Below are 23,233 nucleotides of genomic sequence, written 5' to 3'. Positions count from 1 at the left end.
TAAAGATCTAGAGGGAAAATGTCCATGCTATCATTTCAGTCTCAAGGTCACCATGTAGTCTAAGAACATCTTCTACTTTTCTTCTTGTTTATTCACTGGTGAATATACTGAGGGTTTGGTTACAATTTATTATCTACTTTCTAATAGCATTCTTTGCAGTACCGTATGCAAAATAAGACAGAGTTTTTGCTCTAAGAGGTTAAAATCCATTACTCTCATTCCCTCTTTAAATGAATGTAGCTGATTTGTAAGTTTAGTCTTGGTGGATCTGGGCCCAGCTCATCTGATGGAACTTGGTCCCTGAATCAGGAGTTTTCAAGAAACATAAATGTGTAGACTGCAATTGGCAACTTCATAAAATATTTACTTAGTTTTTTAAGGTAGCTAAGAAAGTAAAACATGAATGCTATCAACAAAATAAGAGTCTAGCCAGAGAGATAATAATGGTGATAATAATATCTCAACTCTATAAAGGCTTTTCTTCAATGCAGTACAAACTATTTTCAAAATTAATTTCTTGTTATTCCCAAGATTACAGCATGGTAGCTGGAAAGCAGTTCTTCTACTAAACTCTTGACATCTAAGGTGTCTCAAAGGCTTGGTGACCAAGGGGAACATGTCAGTGGCTAGAAAGAAATGCCTGGTGTTTCTATAACACTTTGTACCTTCCATTTCTGAGTCTATTCAAGATACAATAGAAGACTGTCAATGTAAAGTCTTCAAAATAAAAATAAAGAGAGAAATAAATACATTGACCTTTCAAGTTGTCTACCGATAAAAGAAAAAACATGTCTGGACTGAAAGGTACTATCAAAGGTGAAAACTATTTAAAAATGTCTAGAGGCTATCATAAAGGGATATGATAAGCCAGAATCCTCATTTATTAGCACTATGATACTAAAAACATGACCAAAATGCATAATAAATAAGATTATTAGGGTTAAACAATCATTTAAAAGTGTTTAATAAAGATTAATTCTATGTCAGGCAGTTCACCAAAAAATCAGGTAAATAATTGATTCAGAAAAAAGTTCTCACATTTTTTCATATCTGAGTGCCCTTCAGAGGCTCTATTTTAGCAAAGAATTCATATTTAATAACTAGCTAAGTGGAGAAAAATAAAAAGCAAATACCTTCTATTTCAATATATATAGCATTTATTAGCATGATGGCCTAATAATAATAAACTGTAACAGAAATCAATTTTAAAATAGGGCATTTAATTTTCTATTCACTTTTTAAAAACGTAATATCTAATTGCTAATGGTATTAATTACATAAGCTAGTCGATGGGCTATACACTGAGTACTTTTTTTTTTTTTTAGAAATTTCATGTAATGTCTGAAACACTTATATTAACATATTTCTATACAAATAATCCAAAGAAAGTTGAGTATTAGTTTTTGTTTGTTTGTTTGTTTGTTTATACTGCAGGTTCTTATTAGTCATCAATTTTATACACATCAGTGTATACATGTCAATCCCAATCGCCCAATTCAGCACACCACCATCCCCACCCCACCGTGGTTTTCCCCCCTTGGTGTCCATACGTTTGTTCTCTACATCTGTGTCTCAACTTCTGCCCTGCAAACCAGTTCATCTGTACCATTTTTCTAGGTTCCACATACATGCATTAATATATGATATTTGTTTTTCTCTTTCTGACTTACTTCACTCTGTATGACAGTCTCAAGATCCATCCACGTCTCAACAAATGACTCAATTTCATTCCTTTTTATGGCTGAGTAATATCCCGTTGTATATATGTACCACCTCTTCTTTATGCCCATCTGTGGATGGGCATTTCGGGTGCTTCCATGACCTGGCTATTGCAAATAGTGCTGCAATGAACATTGGGGTGCATGTGTCTTTTTGAATTATGGTTTTCTCTGGGTATATGCCCAGTAGTGGGATTGCTGGATCATATGTTAAATCTATTTTTAGTTTTTTAAGGAACCCCCATACTGTTCTCCATAGTGGCTGTATCAATTTACATTCCCACTAACAGTGCAAGAGGGTTCCCTTTTCTCCACACTCTCTCCAGTATTTTCTGTTTGTAGATTTTCTGATGATGCCCATTCTAACTGGTGTGAGGTGATACCTCATTGTAGTTTTTATTTGCATTTCTCTAATAATTAGTGATGTTGAGCAGCTTTTCATGTGCTTCTTGGCCATCTGCATGCCTTCTTTGGAGAAATGTCTATTTAGGTCTTCTGCCCATTTTTGTATTGGGTTGTTTGTTTCTTTAATATTGAGCTGCATGAGCTGTTTATATATCTTGGAGATTAATCCTTTGTCCGTTGATTTGTTTGCAAATATTTTCTCCCATTCTGAGGGTTGTCTTTTCGTCTTGTTTATGGTTTCCTTTGCTGTGCAAAAGCTTTGAAGTTTCATTAGGTCCCATTTGTTTATTTTTGTTTTTATTTCCATTACTCTAGGAGGTGGATCAAAAAAGATTTTGCTGTGATTTATGTCAAAGAGTGTTCTTCTTATGTTTTCCTCTAAGAGTTTTATAGTGTCCGGCCTTACATTTAGGTCTCGAATCCATTTTGAGTTTATTTTTGTGTATGGTGTTAGGGAGTGTTCTAATTTCATTCTTTTGCATGTAGCTGCCCAGTTTTCCCAGAACCACTTATTGAAGAGACTGTCTTTTCTCCATTGTTTATCTTTGCCTCCTTTGTCATAGATTAGTTGACCATAGGTGCGTGGGTTTATCTCTGGGCTTTCTATCTTGTTCCATTGATCTATGTTTCTGTTTTTGTGCCAGTACCATATTGTCTTGATTACTGTTGCTTTGTAGTATAGTCTGAAGTCAGGGAGCCTGATTCCTCCAGCTCCGCTTTTTTTCCGTCAAGACTGCTTTGGCTATTCGGGGTCTTTTGTGACTCCATACAAATTTTAAGATGATTTGTTCTAGTTACATAAAAAATGCCACTGGTAATTTGATAGGGATTGCACTGAATATGTAGATTGCTTTGGGTAGTACAGTCATTTTCACAATATTGATTCTTCCAATCCAAGAACATGGTATATGTCTCCATCTGGTTGTATCATCAGTGTCTTATAGTTTTTTTCATCAGTGTCTTATAGTTTTCTGCATACAGGTCTTTTGTCTCCCTAGGCAGGTTTATTCCTAGGTATTTTATTCTTTTTGTTGCAATGGTAAATGGGAGTGTTTCCATAACTTCTCTTTCAGATTTTTCATCATTAGTGTATAGGAATGCAAGAGATTTCTATGCATTAATTTTGTACCCTGCAACTTTACCAAATTCATTGATAAGCTCTAGTAGTTTTCTGGTGGCATTTTTAGGATTCTCTATGTATAGTATCATGTCATATGCAAACAGTAACAATTTTACTTCTTCTTTTCCAATTTGAATTCCTTTTGTGTCTTTTTCTTCTCTGATTGCCATGTCTAGGACTTCCAAAACTATGTTGAATAATAGTGGTGAGAGTGGACATCCTTGTCTTGTTCCTGATCTTAGAGGAAATGCTTTCAGTTTTTCACCATTGAGAATGATGTTTGCTGTGGGTTTGTCGTATATGACCTTTATTATGTTGAGGTAGGTTCCGTCTATGCCCACTTTCTGCAGAGTTTTTATCATAAATGGGTGTTTAATTTTGTCAAAAGCTTTTTCTGCATCTACTGAGATGATCATATGGTTTTTATTCTTCAGTTTGCTAATATGGTGTATCACATTGATTGATTTGCGTATATTGAAGAATCCTTGCATCCCTGGGATAAACCCCACTTGATCATGGTGTATGATCCTTTTAATATGTTGTTGGATTCTGTTTGCTAGTATTTTGTTGAGGATTTTTGCATCTATATTCATCAGTGATATTGGTCTGTAATTTTCTTTTTTTGTAGTATCTTTGTCTGGTTTTTGTATCAGGGTGATGGTGGCCTCATAGAATGAGTTTGGGAGTGTTCCTTCCTCTGCAATTTTTTGGAAGAGTTTGAGAAGGATGGGTGTTAGCTCTTCTCTAAATGTTGGATAGAATTCACCTGTGAGGCCATCTGGTCCTGGACTTTTGTTTGTTGGAAGATTTTTAATCACAGTTTCAATTTCATTACTTGAATTCGCCTGTTCATATTTTCTGTTTCTTCCTGGTTCAGTATTGGAAGGTTATACCTTTCTAAGAATTTGTCCATTTCTTCCAGGTTGTCCATTTTATTGGCATAGAGTTGCTTGTAGTAGTCTCTTAGGATGCTTTGTATATCTGCGGTGTCTGTTGTAACTTCTCCTTTTTCATTTCTAATTTTAATGATTTGAGTCCTCTCCCTCTTTTTCTTGATGAGTCTGGTTAGTGGTTTATCAATTTTGTTTATCTTCTCAAAGAACCAGGTTTTAGTTTTATTGATCTTTCCTATTGTTTTCTTTGTTTCTATTTCATTTATTTCTGCTCTGATCTTTATGATTTCTTTCCTTCTGTTAACTTTGGGTTTTATTTGTTCTTCTTTCTCTAGTTCCTTTAGGTGTAAGGTTAGGTTGTTTACTTGAGATTTTTCTTGTTTCTTGAGGTAGGCTTGTATAGCTATAAACTTCCCTCTTAGAACTGCTTTTGCTGCATCCCATAGGTTTTGGATCGTCGTGTTTTCATTGTCATTTGTCTCTAGGTATTTTTTGATTTCCTCTTTGATTTCTTCAGTGATCTCTTGGTTATTTAGTAACATATTGTTTAGCCTCCATGTGTTTGTGTTTTTTACGTTTTTTTCCCTGTAATTCATTTCTAATCTCATAGTGCTGTGGTCAGAAAAGACGCTTGATATGATTTCAATTTTCTTAAATTTACTGAGGCTTGATTTGTGACCCAAGATGTGATCTATCCTGGAGAATGTTCCTTATGCACTTGAGAAGAAAGTGTAATCTTCTGTTTTTGGATGGAATGTCCTATAAATATTTTTTATATTTATATTTATATTATGAATTTTCTATTCACTTTTTTTTTTTTTTTTGCGGTACGCGGGCCTCTCACTGCCGTGGCCTCTCCCGTCGTGGAGCACAGGCTCCGGATGCACAGGCCCAGCGGCCACGGCTCACGGGCCCAGCCGCTCCGCGGCATGCGGGATCCTCCCGGACCAGGGCATGAACCCGCGTCCCCTGCATCGGCAGGCGGACTCTCAACCACTGTGCCACCAGGGAAACCCCTCTATTCACTTTTTAAAAATGTAATATCTAATTGCTAATGGGATTAATTACATAAGCTAGTCGATGGGCTATACACTGAGTACTTTTGATATGTTTGATTTATTGTTTGAAAAGAATGAAACAACAGACCTACCAGAAGCACTCTTGTTCACCACATCCTATAAACAACAAATCACTTTGCACTAATCAAATATTTGACCTTATGCAGTCTGTCACGGTCTAAACATGAATAACTCAGCATTGTGCAGCATTTTAATCATGTCCTTTTTGTTTTTTGGAATTTTTAATGTAATTTGTTTAGCACTTTTGTTTTTCCATCACTAAGCTTCAATAGACTTGACAACATACAGCTTCACAAAGCTGATGAGGATGACATGTAGCAATGATGGTTCTGGAAAGGCATCTACTTCTTTGTGGGGGAAAAGCAGATTGTATCAAAGTATGGAAAGAGTTTGACTGAAATAGCCTCCTGAGTGATTAAAGGCTCAAAAATGTTATTATAAAAATCAGCCAAGCTTGGAGTTTATTTTTTTTAAAATCCAAAGGCTCATTTTCTGTCTACCCCAGTGAAACAAACACGATTGGGTGGCTTGCACCTGTCAGGCAAGCGACAGTGATCTCCAGAGCTGATTATCCTGGGAGAGTGTTACACTAATTATATCCCCCTCCAAAAAAAAGAGCAGGTAAAACAACTCTTTGATAATATTGCTACCATTCAAAATATCACATGTATTGATATTTACACTGTATTCAAGGTTGTACGTTTGGAGCGTCATCCTTAGGAACTGGATAATGATAGGCTGCCCTTAATACTGAAATATTCAAGCAAAGCTCCTTTCAGAACAGTATTTACAAAATCACACACATTAGTTTCCAAACTCTTATAAAATATTCACAAGAATACATCCATCGAAACTATAGTTCTCAACCTTCCCATTCTCTCTCCCTTACTCCAAAACACCTGAAGTGTCTGGGACACGTGGCAGTAAACCTCAAGGTAGTCTCAGTTCCGAGGATGGATGAACCAGACTCTGGTGTTAGATGGAAATGATGTGACCCCACTCCACAGTTTCCTGCACTGTGGAGGGCCAGACATTAACGATACATTCCTGGCCTTTCCACCTCCTCTCACTCCTCTCCCTCAAGAGAATTACTTGATTGGTGAATTTGAGAAAAAGAATTTTGAATATGCATTATTCTGCTCTCTCTGCTTCGGAACATACTGTTTGTAGGGAGTGAACAGTCTCTGCTCCTTCATGCAACAGATTTTAAAGGGTTTCTGTCCCCACAGATTTTAAGTAGGCCTGCAATGATCCCCCTCCCTGCCAAAACCCCCAAGCCTGGATTGGTAGAACTGTAAACTTTGCTAATCACGACTAGGGAGACCATTTACCAGTAAATGTAAACCATATCCTACAATATCAACTTTGTGATTCATAAAGTTGGGTATTTATTAATTCCACCATGGCTTACTCTTTTATTTCTCAAAGATTTAGAATCTAGGGCAGGAAATGGAAATGCTGAGTATTGGCCATCCCAATACCCCAGAATCCAGAAAGTAATTTGAAAAATCCTCCTATGTGTATTCCAATACACTTCCCTGGGGCCAACTCCATAACCCCAATTGAGGATCACTTCTTTAACTGAATTCTTAAATATTCCTTAGTAGGTCTTTCCACTACTTTTTAAAATCACAGTTTATTCACAGTCACCCTACTCTCTTGTTCCAAAGAATGATTTAAAAAAATAATAATTTTATTATTATTTACCCCAAACATAAGGTTACTATACTCCAGTAGGATAAAATGAGAAAACGTTCCCATTTGGAACAAGCCACATTTTCAGGTCACTTCTCTTGGATAGTTGAAAACAGAAACATGAACGTGTCTGGTATGGGCAAGTCTATAATTATAAAAATTAAAGTACTGTATGGTGAAGTCCAAAGTCAAGGTAATTCAAAATAAATGAATGTTTTTTTTCCTATTTTAGAAAGAATTCTATGCAAATGATTTGATTTATTCATTTCACAAATACATATTGAAAACTTACATTATGTCCTCTTAAGTTTTCTAGTATAATCTCAAACTCTGTATCTCAGAGCTGAACATACCAGCCTTCTCCACAAACATTCTCACCCTCTCGCCTCCACTGTATCTGCTAATGGTGTTACCATGCTCTAATGATCACAGAGGTTCCAAATGATGAAATAAACATTGATCATTCTCTTGTCTTCACTTTCCATCTCCACAGGGTCACTAAGCTGTTTTGTTTTGTTTTGTTTTCAATTTTACTGAAGCCATATCTTTTACATCCATCTCTTCCTTTCCATTCCTATGGTCATAAGCTTGATTACTTCATCAGCTCTTTCTTGGATAACTGCCTTTCGTTTACACTTTGCCAATCAGCCCTACACGCTACTGACAGTAGAAATAACTTTATAATTTTCATATTCTTTCTGCTGTTAACCCTGCCATTTTCTCTTTAAAAGCATTCCTGAAGTGCTGCAATTTTCCTTTCTGCTATAACTCTACCCATCTCTCTCTGCTACCACACCAGAGCTATGCACAGCGACTATGACTTATCCATTCCCGCTTCCTCTACCAACTAAGAGTGTCTGGCATATTGTTAGTATTCAACATATGCTTGTTGAATATACCAAATTTGAAACAAATCTCTATTTTTACTAAAACTCTGTACTTTTTCCGTGTCTTCCAATTCATCCATTTTGATAGTATATTTTAAAACTACTATTATTCAAGACCCCAGTAGCTTAAAAAAAAACTTCATTCATACTCCTCTTTTTATGTATCTTCAATAGGTAACTTAAAAGAAGTTTCCATATTACATATTTTGGGAAAGCCCATCCAATTTAATAACACTTGCCCCCCCTCAAAAAAAACAAATCTTCAAGCTTTTAACTTTACTTAAAAAACCTTCCCTTTACTATTTATCACAATCGTGATTGCAAAAAATACACAGAATGAATTTTTTTTATTACATGTGTAAAACAAAGGTACAGAAATTGGGCATAGATTTAGAAACTCAGTCTAGTTTTCTTATTGGGTGATTATATTGAAATTTGTATAACTTCTTGGCAAAATGACTCCCTGAGAGATACTGTTATGTGTAGGAATATAGAAAATTCTGAGACATTTTGAAGATTTATGAGAGCAGCAGAACAGGACATAAGAAAACAGAAAATCCAGGATGTCTGGTTGGCCTCTCTCTGGTAAAACAGAAACAAGCCTTGCCAGGAACTCTGAGGGAACTAGAAACCTTTGTGCCAGCATTGAGGTTAATGTGCTTCTTTCGGAAATATAAGGAGTCTTACAAAAACATATAACGTTTTAAAACATTACCTTGCTTGATGAGTCATATAAGAATTCTTCTGGAAAAGATGGATTTTCTATGACTTGAAATAGTTCTTTTGGAAATTCATCAATACAAGAAGAAGAATATAGCTGTAAGAATCTTTTAAGGAAAAAATGCATTTCTTTTTGGCGCAAAATCAATCCAGAGTTGAAAAGAGAAGTGAGAAGTGTGTCATCTGGCAAAGACATTCCAGATCCTGGCTTCAGAGATGCTTAAAGGAAAAAAAAAAAAAGCCAAAACACTAATATAGAGTCATGTTAGATAACAAAATGGTCTCACTATCGTTGGCCTTTGCTCATTAACTTTATTCCTGTATATCCCTACCTCAGCTAGTGGCTGCCCATGACCTTCCTCCATTTTTCAAGCTTATACACTAATAGAATTGCTTCTGGCCAAGCTTAACAACGCAAAATATTCTATCTAGCTTATTTTGGGTTTTCCCCCCAGAAAAACTTAAAGCAAAAATGTAGGTGCAGGTAATTTATTTGAAAACCGATGTCAAGTGAGAGAACGGGAAAAGTGTGATAGAGAGAAGAAAAGAGCCAATGAGAGTGAGTTATGAAAGGGCTACAGCTATGGACAAGGAGGGCTCAGTCCTGCTGAGGACCTCCTGGAAAAAACATGTAACATTGTTCCATCAATGTTACAACTATCTACCAGTTCCCTACCTCAGGTTACTGCTGAGTGTGTGGAATCCCTGGTACTTCCAGGCTGTCCTGCCTGCATGCTGGGCCGTAGTAACTTCTGAGAAAGCCCAGAGCAGAAAGCAGTAAAATGTGGGCAATTGACATGGGAAGCACCAGCAGGTGAATCCAGAAGTGAGCCGAGTTGATAAGGGGGAGGGCATCACCAGAGCCTGCTGCACTGGCTCATGTCCACTTCCTTGACATTGAACTCTTGGCCCCATCACGATGCACCTTCTACCCAACACCTTTCCGAGTGCTTGTCCATCCCATCGCTAACTCCCAATAACCATGCTAAGCCACTCCGTGACTTGGCCTATTTGCCCTGCTGGCTTCTCCATCACTGGGCACTGGCATGGTCAAGTTTGCCAATAAGCAACACTGAATCACCAATTTTATGGGCACAGATAAACACACTGTCACAAAAACATAGGAGGAACTGATTTAAAGCAGATTATACAAGTTTTTCTGGATATTCTTTAGATAGCATCAATGATTTAAAAGAAAAAAACTGAACAAAATCCAAAACTTCGTAGAGTTAAATATCCTATCTTCCCCTTTACATACTGGATACTGGAACACTCTCTCCTTAAAGCCAATATTTCATCTTGTTCATTTTATAAGCTGTCACATTATGGTCACTCTGATTCTTAAACATTTTGACCCACACACCACTTTGGCAGTCTTGGGGGATGCCTCTGGACGCCTCCTTCTAAGGACGTTTTTAAATATATTGAAATACAGTTCTATCCAAAGGTCCATGTATCTCAGTTTAAGAACCCCTAAAATTTCCATCTTCTGATGAGAGTTCACTCAGAAAGAAGTCAAAAGTATTTTATAATTCTAAATAAGAAATATGACTTAAACAATAAGTTTAAACAATATATTCCTGGAAAGGAATATATTCTTTCTTAACACAGAAAAGGCCTACCTAGCAGTTTGCTCATATTATTAATTCTTTGCAGGTGAATATAATAGCGCAGCAGAAGAATCCATGTAATATCCACTTTAATTGGGGTTTTTTCCCCAGTATCTACATTCTCATATATCTCATCACTAGGGTAAGAGAATGTATAGGCAGTCTGGAAGGCAACTTGGTAGTTATCTGAAAGTAAAAAAAAAAAAAAATTGGAATACAAATATACTTTCCTTGAAAAATAACCATATGTGAAAAAAGAAAAGCAAAACTCATAAAGGAAATACTGGCACTTAGGACTGCATTCAATTAAAAAAATTTTATATCACAAAAGACACCAAACACAAAGTTAAATGACAAACCATAGACTGAGAAAAGATATTTAGAATACACAAATTATTTTTTCTCTACTATGTAATCAATAAGAAAAAGTCAGCTAGTTCAACAGAAACATGGACAAAAAATTTCAACAGGCAACTCACAGAAAAGGAAACCCAAATGGCCAAAATTTTTTAGCATCATTAAAAATCAGATAAATGCAATTTAAAATGAAATACCATTTCACATTCCTCAGGAATTAACAGAAACTAAAATCTGAAAATAATAAATATTGTTAATAATGTGAAGAAACCAGAATTCTCATACAGCACTTGTGAAAGCAAATTCCCGGGCAGGGTCTAATAAAATTTTAAATGCAGATACTCATATATGTGTACCAGGAGTCTTGCAGAAGACACTCATGGCAGCATTGTTTGTATTACCAAAAAAAAGAAAAAGGAAACTTGAATAAATACAGGCATTAATTTGATGGCATTTAAAATGAATTAACTAAATCCATAAGGGAGAAACTATAGTCCATGGGACAAATCAGGCCCATGCATGTTTATGTATGACCCATGAGCTAAGAATGGTTTTTATATTTTTAAGTGGTTGAAAAAACTTAAAAAATAGTATTTTGTGACATGTGAAAGTTATATGAAATTCAAATGTCAGTGTCCATAACTAAAGCCTTAATGGAATACAGCCATGTTCATTCATTTACATTTTGTCTATGGTTCCTTTCACATTAACACAGCAGAGTTGAATAGCTGCAACAGAGACCACAAAGTGTAAAATATTTACTATTTGGCCCTTTATAAAAACATTTACTGACACAGACTTTGCTCATGAAAGATAAAGTGGAGAAAAATACCTAAAGATAATAAAGTAACATAGAGACATCAATAGCCTCCACACGAAAACAACAACCAGTAGAAATCTAATGAAAAAATTTTGCAATACCAATAAAAAGGTAAAATATCCAGAAATAAACCTGACAAGAAGTATATAAGATCTATATAAAGAAAACATTAAAACACTCCTAAGGGACTAATATTTTTTTAAAAGGCATGAACTAAAAAATATAGGACATAAAATATTCTTGGTTAAGATGACTCAATAAAAGAAAAACTTTATTTCTAAGATAAAATATAAAGGTAATGAAATTCCAATGAAATTATGAGAGAGCTTTTTTAACTAGACAAGCTGCTTCCAAAGTAAAAAAAAAAAAACAACAATTTTGAAAAGAAAGAGTAATGAGTGGGGATTTACTCTAATAGATATTAAATATATTATAAGGCTACAATAATTAAAACTGTGTGGTACTGAAACCTGAATAGACAGATCAATAGGAAATGATTAAGAAGTACAGAAATAGGGTAGCCATCTGGAAAAACTAAAATTGTATCCATTTGTTATTTTTAAATATTCCAAATAGATTTCCATAAATTAGTAAAAGGGTCCATGGGAGAATTTATTCATAGTCTCAGAATAGGGACAAAACCTTTCTAACTATGACATAAATGCAAAACTTATCAAAGGTTAATAATGTATACCATTTAGAAATAAAAAGTGTCCTCATGGGACAGAACCACCATAAAGAAGGCTAAATAATAACTGATAATTGAAATAACATATTTGCAAATAATATCACAGTTAAAGGGGTGATTTCTATAATTAAGAGCTTCTACAAATTTTTAAAGAAAAGGCAACGGAAAACCACCAACTCAAAAAAAAAAAAAGAGCAAATCATAGGCAGAAAGTTCACACAAAAGATGCTTAAGCTTAGTCCTAGTAAGAGATGTGTAAATTAAAATTAAATCTTCCCTTCCTACTATATTGACAAAGGTTTAAAAATGTTTATAATATACCTGTATCAACAAGGGTATGGGGAAAAATGACCTTTTATTAATTACTGGCAGGAAAACAAATTGGCATAACCTTTATGGAAGGTGTTTTGCAAACCTTATCAAAATTACAAATGATTCTACCCTTTGATACAGAAATTTTCCTTATGGGAATTGACCCAATCAATATACTAGCTTATGAACAAAATTTTATACATATATAATTATACATATACTATATATATAAATCATATACATATGACATTTATAAATATACATATATATCATTTATGTGTAAAACTTTGTACATAGGTTAGTATATCTATTGGGTCAATAGATATATATGTGATATATATATATCTAGAGCAAATTTGTATGTAATAGCAAAAGGGTAGAAACAACCTAAATATCTATCAAAGGAAGACTAATTATGGTGCATCTTTATAAAGATTATGCAACAATAAAAAGAAGCTACGTATTGATTTGAAAAAAATTTCCAACAGATACACTTACATTAGGTTGAAGAAAAACAATGAGAAAGGAGCATAAAATTATGCATACTAATGGTTATACTGTTATTTGTATTTTTAAAGGAAAAATATCAGTGTATTAGTGTGCACCATATTGGTTCACTCAACATTTTTCCTAATCTCTGAATGTGCTTACCTATATTGAAGAAGTTGCAGAGATAAAAATCACATTTCTGAGATTTCCTTGCAGCTAGGGCCCTGGATGAGATTTAGGTATCACAAATTCAGTGCATTCACGAAAGACCGGAAGTTGGCATAGGACTAAGTGGTGCAGAAGACAAGAGTCAAAGCATCTTTTGCTTGTGTGGATTCTGGCAGAGGTGGTGCGGTTGGTGAGGCTGCAGCTAGAGCAGAGTCTTCCTATTTTGCAGGCAGATTTCTGATTCTACAGCTTCCCTTATGCTTTGGTCTGAACGTCTGTGTTCCCACCCTCCTGAAATTCATATGTTGAAATCCTAACCCCCAAAAGTGATGGTATTAGTGCCTTTATAAAAGAGGCTCCAGAGAGCCCTAGCCCTTTCTACCATGTGAGGACAAAGCAAGAAGGCACCATCTATGCACCAGAAAGGGGGCCCTCACCAGACACTGAATCTGCTGGTGCCCTGATATTGGACTTCTAACCTCCAAACCTATAAGAAATACATTTCTGTTGTTTATAAGCTACCCAGTCTGTGGTATTTTCTTATAGCAGCACTAACAGACTAAGACACTTTATAAAACAAAAGAAAACAAAAACCTGCATTCCCTTGGTGATCCAGTTATGTATGGCTTAGTCGTTTCGGGATGCTCAGCCTGGAATTTGTTTCTTTAGCCCTCACAGGGATTTTGAAAGTCCTTTAATAAATCTCCTCCTGCTTAAACAAATTGGAGTGGATTCTGTCCTCTATAACAGAACCTTGACAGTTTGTATAAGCATGTGATATCTCTAGTAGAGAACACAGGAAACCAATTGTGGTAGGCAGAATAATGGTTCCCTAAAGATTTCCATGCCCGAATCCCCAGAACCTGTGAATATGTTAGGTTACAGGGCAAAGGAGAATTAAGGTTGCAGATGGAATTAAGGTTGCCTGTCAACTGACCTTGAAATGGGGAGATTATCCTACATTATCCATGTGGGCTTAGTGTAATCATAGGGGTCTTTATATGTAGAAAAGGGAAGCAGAAGACTGAGTGTATCAGAGTCAGAGAGACTGAAGATGCTACTCTGATGGCTTGGAAGCTACAGGAAGGGGCCACAGGCCAAGAAACTCAGGTGGTCTCTAGAAGCTGGAAAAGCTTAGGAAACATTCTCCCCCAATGCCTCCAGAGGAATGTAGCCCTGCTGACACCTTAATTTTAGCCCAGTAAGGCCTATTTTGGACTTCAGAACTCCAGAACTGTAAGATAATATATTGTGTTGCTTTAAGCCACTAAATTTGTGGTTATTTGTTACAGCAGGAATAGGACCTTAATATTCTGACAACACTGACTGCCTCTGGGGAGGAGAACTGAGGCACTTGCAGAGAAGATGGAAGGGAGACATTCTCTCCATACCCTTATATGACTTTTGAGTTGTGATTCTTGAGAATAAATTACCTATGCAAAAAATTGAACTAAATTAAAAGAAAAAAAGAACCTCGATACATATTTGGCCAATGTCATTTGGTCTTTTTTTAAAAAAGATTTATTTATTATTTATTTTTGGCTGTGTCGGGTCTTAGTTGCAGCATGCGGGATGTTTGCTGAGGCATGTGGGTGGGATCTTTCGTTGCGGCGTGCGGGCTTCTCTCTAGTTACGGCGTGAGTTTTCTCTCTCTAGTTGTGGAGTGCGAGTTCCAGAGTATGTGGGCTCTGTAGTTTGCAGCATGCAGGCTCCCTAGCTGAGGCGCACGAGCTCAGTAGTTGTGGTGTACGGGCTTAGATGCCCCGCGGCATGTGGGATCTTAGTTCCCTGACCAGGGATCAAACCAGGGTCCCCTGCATTGGCAGGTGGATTCTTTACTAATGGACCACCAGGGAAGTCCCTGTCATTTGGTCTTTAACGTCACAGAGAAAAATTAAGACCAGTACAATTTCTGTTCCTTTGTAGAAAGTCTGCTTTTTCTGTTTACAATTTTTTTCTTCCTCTTTATAATCCAAAAATGATGCCAAAATTTGTCCAGGTGTCATCTGTGCTATCTTTAAGTTTATCTTCAGAAGAATTTCTTGGAGGGAGAGTCCTTTATACCCTGGATTGAAGAGTATCCCTTTGCAACAGTTTCCACTATCCCCAGCCAGATCTGCATGCTTTCACTGGTTCTGGGCAAGTATTTATGCTCATTTCCCTGCATCATTCAGGAGGTGTGAATTCCAACCTCACAGTCTTAGGTGGTTTCTGACTTCTCCCCTGTGGTTGCTTTTTGGCCCTCACTGGGCACTTGGCATGTTGCTCTGCAGCTACGCAGGCCAGTGGGCAGCGTACTTCTAGTCCTCAATTTGTGGACAAGCCCTCTCTGAACGCCAATGTTATGCAGTTAGCTAGGTTCTGACGTTCCCAACCTGCGGGGCCCTCTTTCCAGACCCCTTCTTTCACCAGGTATTCAAGTCCCAGCCCTGGCTGTTCCTGCTCCAGTGACTGCTCAGCTGCCGCTCTTGCTTAAAATTTCTCATTTTACTTTGGTGACTTGGGACCTCCCTTTCCTGATTTCATGCTCAGCTATAAATTAAAACAATTTTGGTTCTATTTTATCCAGCCTTGTAATATGTTTGTATTGGGGAGGGCAGAAGCATCTTTCATGCCAGCTCAGGCCAACAGGTTGACCAGAAGTATCGATTCTGCATTTTGATTTCCTGGTAAAACTTATTTATCACACCCAACACAACGATCCAGGGCACTGCCTTTAGAATTGTATACATGAGGGTCTATATTAGCCATGAACTATCACCCAGAGTTCAATACCTCTCCCAGCACCTTGCCTCATTTAATAAATGTGCATAGTGACACTCTCATAGGACTTTCCTAAAGGATAAAAGAAATCACACAAGAAAGCACCAGCACACAGCATCAGGAGTGACTGCTTAGGTTCTGCTAAGAGTTTCAAACCATCTTGTTAGATTTCCTTTGGTTCCTTCAAGGGTCAATCTTCCTCTGAGTCTTCAGGATAGCATCCCATTGCGTTCATGTGGCAATATTTTCTCACGTGTGTCATCTGTTGTTTCTTATTTTCTCACTGTTGACTGTCTAGAATAGGGTCTTTTCATGCCTCGTGTCCGACAATAGAGAGTGGAGAACGTACGCTCTGCCCTTGGTCATGGTACCGTCCTTTCTCAGATTTACGTGAGCAAAGGGCAGAGCTCTGAGTGGAACATCTAGACTTTTGCAGACATCTGCCCAGGACAGCTCTGCTTCGCTGAGGATGGTTCTCATCATACCCTCATTGTATGAATTGCTGACACTTTGGACTGATACAGCACATATACACACACATGCTCATACACACACACACACAAAATCACTGTTGTAAGCATGAATGATTTATCTCCATTCTCACCTGTACATGGTTTAATTATTCAGGATTTGAGGATATAATGTGTCTCCCTAGTTCCCCACCACTATGGGAAATTGTGTCTCAGAGGAATAGAAAAAGCCAAGAGAGCAGCAGAGGAATGACATCTCAGTTTTTAGTTGGCATTGACCCATGTCTCTGAGCCAGGGGCAAGGCAGTATGGGAAAGACAAATCATATTTTTTTCAGGATGGACGGTTTTCTCTGTTTCAAGAGGCAAAGCATGTACTCGTTGATTCTCGGTCAGTTGATTCTCAGTTCTGCTCCATAGATCTCTACGTTCTGACAGTAGGTTCATCAACATTGATTTTTGGCATGACACGTATTTATATTTTTCCATATATCAAGTGTATTTAGTTGTGAGAGGCTGCATCTGGAACCACTAATCCTAAATGTTGCTTTTAATTCAAAGTGTATTATAGAATTTAATAATTTTTAATCCTAGCTGAATTTTTTATTTAGCCCACAGGAAAATCAAGACAAAAAGATGGTGTATATTTGAATATAACTGGGCCCAAAGTAGACACGGGGTAAATGTTTTTTTGCATTCAATCTAAATATGGTCCCATATCGCCAGTAGCATCATTTCAGGGTCTCTATTCCTACAAGACAATGTAAAAGAAACCTCAATACATTGGACCAGCTACAACACTCAATTCTCTTATTGTTCTATAGACATCATACAATTGCTCTCTGGTTCTGGCAAGATGATCTATATTCCATCCTCCACACGTGACTGGTCTATTTTGTCACCATGCTCCTCTGATTGTCAACTGCTCTGCTGAGAAAATGAGCTCCCCCTCCTATCTGGTATCCATGCCTCCAATTCATTTGTATCTGCCCCACATGTACTTCTTTCAGAAAAAAAAGTTCCTCATAAACTCATATGCCCACCCCACCTGTGTCCAGCTTTAGATTAAAATACATTAATCTGCCTCCATTAATTAATATGGTCCTCTTAAAAGCTGCATTTATATGATTTCAAAGTGGATGCCTGTTCTGATGGCCAAAGACTGGAAGGTCATGGAAGGCAAGACCCACTCCTTGGTGTGTTCTGTGACTCCACCCTCCCTCTGGACAGAAATATCTGGTACAGGGCTCGGCACATAAAAACAATGGATATCATTTACCACATCATGTACAGGTCAATGCTAGTGAAGGTAAATCACTGAGGGGGTTTTCTCCTGGATGCTAATATATGCTAATGCAAGGAAAATCAAACAATTTTTATTTGTTATTGTTGCCCTTTAGCAATTCATTATAATATGAACCTCACTGCCATCTGGGTATCTGCAGCAATCAGTTGGGGATTCAGTATTTCCTTCCAACCCAAATACTGAAGTGAGGGAAATCATAACATGAATTAATGATCAGTCTGCTAGGAAAATACTGGAGGGCAAAATTATTATTCTTAAGGCAAAATACAAAATGAATTGGACTTTAAAACTTGGTCATTTCAAATTACTATCTTGGTACAACAGTAAAGGAGTGCTAATGGTACAAAATGAAAACTGAAAACTGGAAGATGCTAGGAAAACCACTGAAATAGGAAAGTAAAGCATAAATTCTAGTAATAAGCAGAGGTGAGATGAAGACTACCTGCCCATTTGGATCAATTAAGATCATCTGGTTAGGGGATGCCATTGCCCACGGGTGACATTACTAACTGATCACCGCAGCACCTTTTCCAGTGTTTCCATACAGAAGTTCAGAATTCTTCTCAGGTGGCTACCAGCCATAGATTGAACGTGCCAGAAGTGATAGTTTGGATTATCATTCCACAAACATTCACACCCCTCTTCCTTCCTCCACATGCAGAGTCTAATTCCCTGCCTCACTGATATTGGACTTGGCCATGTGACTTGCTATGCCTAATGGGATTTAATGTGAAGAAAGGCCTCAAGTGTGCTTCTGTGCTTGGTCTTGGCCTTGTGCTCTGGTTTATACCCTGAGAACAGCAGGTCCCAGGTAGCTAAAGCCTCTTTAGCCTGGGTCTCATAACAAATGTACACAGAGTACACCTGAACTCAGCCTGCAGCCTGAAGCAGAACACATGAGACAAGTAAAAGAATGAAGTCATGTTGTTCTAGCCACTGAGTTTTAGGGTCGTTTGGTATACAGTATAATTTTGCCAATAACTGATTAATACAGCATTTTAGATGAAACTTATTTGTTATCCCTGGCCTAAAAACTGGTAAAACAAGAAAATGTCTAGGATAAAGTAGACAGACATTTCAGAGGTAATACGGGGCTATTATGAAAAAGAAATAGCCATGTTGGAAGCCATGTTCAGCCATGTTGAATCACAGTCTTAAAGTTTTCAGATTTCAGTCTTACCCATAAATAAATCTAATTCACTCAGTCTTCAGATTAGGACAAATGAGGTTGAGAGAAATTAAATGATTTGACAGGATCGAGGTATAAGTTGAACCCTCTTCATTATTAATATTGCATTCTCTTTGTAGCAAAACAATAACGTGTGCTTCTAAGAGGACTGCCTTCCTGGCATTCTGAACCAGGGAGAACTGAGTTGACGAGCAGTGTCAAGAGAATAAAGCGGTGACCAGCCCCTGCTGCCAGACTGCCCTGCTTTGTCCCCTGGGAGCCTATCTATGGGGACTCTAAGGAAGGCCATGCACCCAGTCTGAGATCCAGGCCACGGTCCGGAAATCTGATGAAGCAAAATCCTACTAGGCATGAAGGCAATAAAAATAAGGAAACAATACCTTGGCATAAAAATCCATCTGATGGTTTAACCTCAGGGCAAACCATTTTTAGGTTGGAAAATAGTCTGGACCACCTATTCTTCAGGAGAGAGTCATGAAGGAGATGATTTCAGACACGAACTCTTCAGCTAAGGGTGACTTAACCTTAACCAGCAGAGTAAGCTACTGCGTATAGGTGTGATTTCAGAGGCTTTAGGAAGACCGTTCCCACCCCCATCAGGTTAAAGTTAACACTTTCATTCCCTTTGGCTCAATGCTCACCTAGTGCCAAGCAAAATTTGATACTGTTATTCCTAAAATATCCTTCTGGAAGTAAGATTCCAGTACTTGGCTCCTTAGAACCTATCTAAGTGTTTAGCACACAAGAAGCACTCAATAAATACTTCTTGAATAAATGAACGGGCAAACGTGTAAGTGATTGTTCAATATCTATGTTACTGCTGATCTGACTTAGAGGTTTACATTATAGTTTACTAACCAACAAAGGCATCATAAGTAAGAAAAAACATAGCAGTAAAGTCAAGTTTAAATTCCACTAACCTCTCATTCATTCATTTAACAAATATTAATATCAAATGACGGCTATGTGTAAGCAATGTGTGATTTTCTGTAGACAGAGCAGCAAATCAAATAGCTAAAGTCCCTGCTCTCAGGAAGCTGACAATAGTTTAATAAGAGAAATAGTTCAAACTGCACAGGCACACACACACACACACACACACACACACAAATATAAAAGAACTAATAAAAAGGACAGGGAGTCATATGAGAGTGTAAGAGTGAGTACACATTTTAGAGGATCAGAGAAGGTCCCTCAAATAAATAATCCCAAAAGGTCTCATTTGAAATGTGTGAACTGGAAAATAAACAGACATCAGGAAATACCATTTTTTCACAGAGCCCTGCATCTGAAATGCAGCAGCAGATGGAGTACCATGTATGTATGTACAGTGAGCTGAGGCCCCTATGTTTTAGCAGCTAGATCCTAAGACCTCATCCTCTCCCAGAGGTTCCCCAAACTATTGTCATTTTTAAGTTAAAATCTCTATAATTAAACCTGTGAAACTTGATTACATATGACGTATATTACAATTTTATAAAATGCCTAACATTCAAACATACCAAGCAAATAATCTGTGTATGAAGACAAAAGATCCATGGTGGCAAATTCTGGGATATTCAGTAATGCCCGTTGACTAACTTTATCCGTTCTAGCATTTGTCTTTCCGATAAGTAGGTTGATTGCCAGCACAGCCTCACTGACCTAAAATTAATGCATAATTAGAGTTCATAAATGCAAGCTTCCTGATTCATAGATTATCCATTAGGTAAATAATGTGAAAAAGCAAATTCATAAAATAACATTTGGTACACATTAGGGAAAAAATAAAGACAAACTGAAAAACAATATGTGATCCCCAACATGTAGTATATATCATAGTCAAACAAATCATGACTGTTGACAATTTAATCAATAAATAAGTCATTTTGAATAGGCTACCTCCCCTAGCTATAACAGATACTTGCCAAAATGTGTGTCAAATATGTGTATCTCCCATTATTTTCATTAAAGAAAAGTTGAATCAAACCAAGTCTGGCTAATAGCAATTAAAAACACTACACATATAAAGAGCACTTCTAATCTTCCCAAAGAAACACCACTGGTGCAAATCCCAAAGAATGTGATATTTTCCTTTCTCTTGTATCAATACATTGTTTTGCCTTAACAGATGTGACGATAAAAAGAAGAGTTAAATAAAACTCACACCAACCTGTGCGGCAGCTCTTATTGCAATCCAGGCAAATAAACTGTGCATTTCAGATTTATTTACTGTTGGTTCTTTAATAGAACTATGCCTTCTGGGAAGAGCCTAAAAAATATGGCAAATGTTTTATGATAAAGATAGATAAAGATATCATAAAGTTTCGTGATAGATTTTCTCATCTTCTGAAGATAAGATTTTAGTGGAACACTACATGGTCATTAAGTGTAATAATGCATATTCATCTATTGACATGAAAAGGCATCCAAACTATCTTAAGCAAAAGAAAAGTAGAGGTTACAAAACAACATGCAAAATATGATCCCATTTTTTAAAAGATAGGTACACACATATATTCCCTGTATACACAAGCAGAGAAAATTATCAATTATCCCAGGTTTTAAGGGCAATTTAATTATTTTTATCTTTTTTTGTGATTTTCTAGATGAGTTTACATTATTTGAATAAAAATAAAATAAACACAAACTGCATTTTAAGTAAATGTTATTTACCATCTTAATAGAGGATCTAGAAATTGAATATATATTGTGTGTAAAGACATCAGAAACAAGAATATTACTTAAAGGTTTTTGATAGGTATTTGCTATCAGTTTTCTAACTACAAAACTATTAAAGGGATGACTGTAATCATAACGTTCCATAGAATAGCAAAAAGTGACAATGAAAGGAGATATGTTTAACATGGGAGGGTGTGTGTGTGTTCAGCTTTTAAATATAAAAAAGTCAATAGTATAGAAGTAAACAGAAACTCCACCAGAAACATAGTATCTGTTTTACATTTTTAAAGTATTAATAGTCAATTTTAAAGATTTAACTAATCTGTAAAAACTATTCAATTAGATTGCTTATTCTAATTTTTGATGGTCGTATTTTGGCCGATTTTTATTTATTTATTTTTTTTTTGCGGTACGTGGGCCTCTCACTGCTGTGGCCTCTCCCGTTGCGGAGCACAGGCTCCGGACGCGCAGGCTCAGCGGCCACGGCTCACAGGCCCAGCTGCTCCGCGGCATGTGGGATCTTCCCGGACCAGGGCACGAACCCGTGTCCCCTGCATCGGCAGGCGGACTCTCAACCACTGCGCCACCAGGGAAGCCCCGATTTTTAAAATCTTCAACAAAACTCCAGAATAAAACAAGCAATAACAAAAATATCTTTCTTTTACTTCTGGCTATAAGCCTCCCAAGGAAAAAGAAATGCAATGAATAAAGCTAATGCCAGAGCAGGAAATACAATGCACAAAGGTGGCCTGGCCCAGATCAAGTGTTAAGTTTGGAGGTAGACAGATGATACCTGGAGAGATCTACCCATGGGGAATCTAAAATCTAAGCAATATAGTCCTGTCCCAAATAGGGAGACCCCAGTCACCAACTGTAATAAAACTACTTAGGCTCTGGTGTAGCCATTGACAGCTTACTGACTATATAAGCTTGGGCAATTCACCTATTTAATTCTGGAAACAAGGTTAATAGGCATTGAGTGAAGAATATAGAATAACATTAAATAACTATATTGTAAGAACAATTAGTGACACACACATTCAAAAACGAGAGCTCAGGGCTTCCCTGGTGGCACAGTGGTTGAGAGTCTGCCTGCCGATGCAGGGGACACGGATTTGTACCCCGGTCCGGGAAGATCCCACATGCCGTGGAGCGGCTGGGCCCATGAGCCATGGCCGCTGAGCCTGCGCATCCAGAGCATGTGCTCCGCAACGGGAGAGGCCACAACAGTGAGAGGCCCACGTACCGCAGGAAAAAAAAAAAAAAAAAAGCTCATTTTGAATTGAGAGGAAGGCTTTATTGAGGAGGGATTGAGAGGTGTTCAACGTTGAGTAGGAGATACTAGCTTATGCAAACAGGCAAGAAAAAGAAAAAAAATGCATTTAGATAGGAAATGAAGAAGTTAAATTGTCTTTGTTTGCAGGAGACATGATGCTATTTGTAAAAAATTCCAAGATACACACACACACCCCTCTAGAATTAATAAATGTGTTTATTAGCAAAATCACAGGATACAAAACTCAATACTCATAAATCAACTGTATTTCTGTGTACCAGCAATGAACAATCTGAAAGTAAAATTAAGAAAATACCTGTTCACAATAGAAATAAACTTAACAAAAATGTACAAAATTTGTACACTGAAAAGTAAAAAACATTTTGAGAAAAATTAATATCTAAATAAATGAAGAGAGAGTTCATATTTATGAATTGGAGGATTTGACATTTTTAACATGCCAACTGTCCACAAATTGATCTCTAGATTTAACACAATGTCTACCAAAATTCTGTTAGTTTTTTGGCAGAAATTGACAAGCAGATTCTAAAGTGTATATGAAAATGCAAAAGACTCAAAGTGAAAACAATTTTGAAAAGGAAGAAAAT

At 37.0% G+C, this 23,233-nt stretch overlaps 1 protein-coding gene across 1 annotated transcript in view; it reads right to left on the bottom strand.

The window, feature by feature from the left end:
• The window catches only part of CFAP54 (cilia and flagella associated protein 54), a gene marked incomplete at both ends in the record, with an annotated part of 308,135 nt that overhangs the window by 57,782 nt on the left and 227,120 nt on the right, over positions 1-23,233 (bottom strand). Inside the window, 4 exons of the mRNA XM_079714797.1 lie at positions 8,513-8,736; positions 10,140-10,313; positions 20,191-20,332; positions 20,841-20,939. Coding sequence (XP_079570923.1) covers positions 8,513-8,736; positions 10,140-10,313; positions 20,191-20,332; positions 20,841-20,939 — 639 coding nt within the window. The remainder of the gene's footprint in view (positions 1-8,512; positions 8,737-10,139; positions 10,314-20,190; positions 20,333-20,840; positions 20,940-23,233) is intronic.

This window comes from Hyperoodon ampullatus, assembly GCF_949752795.1.
Source record: "Hyperoodon ampullatus genome assembly, chromosome: 11".
Taxonomy (NCBI): domain Eukaryota; kingdom Metazoa; phylum Chordata; class Mammalia; order Artiodactyla; family Ziphiidae; genus Hyperoodon; species Hyperoodon ampullatus.
This window is presented reverse-complemented; position numbering and strand designations above follow the sequence as displayed.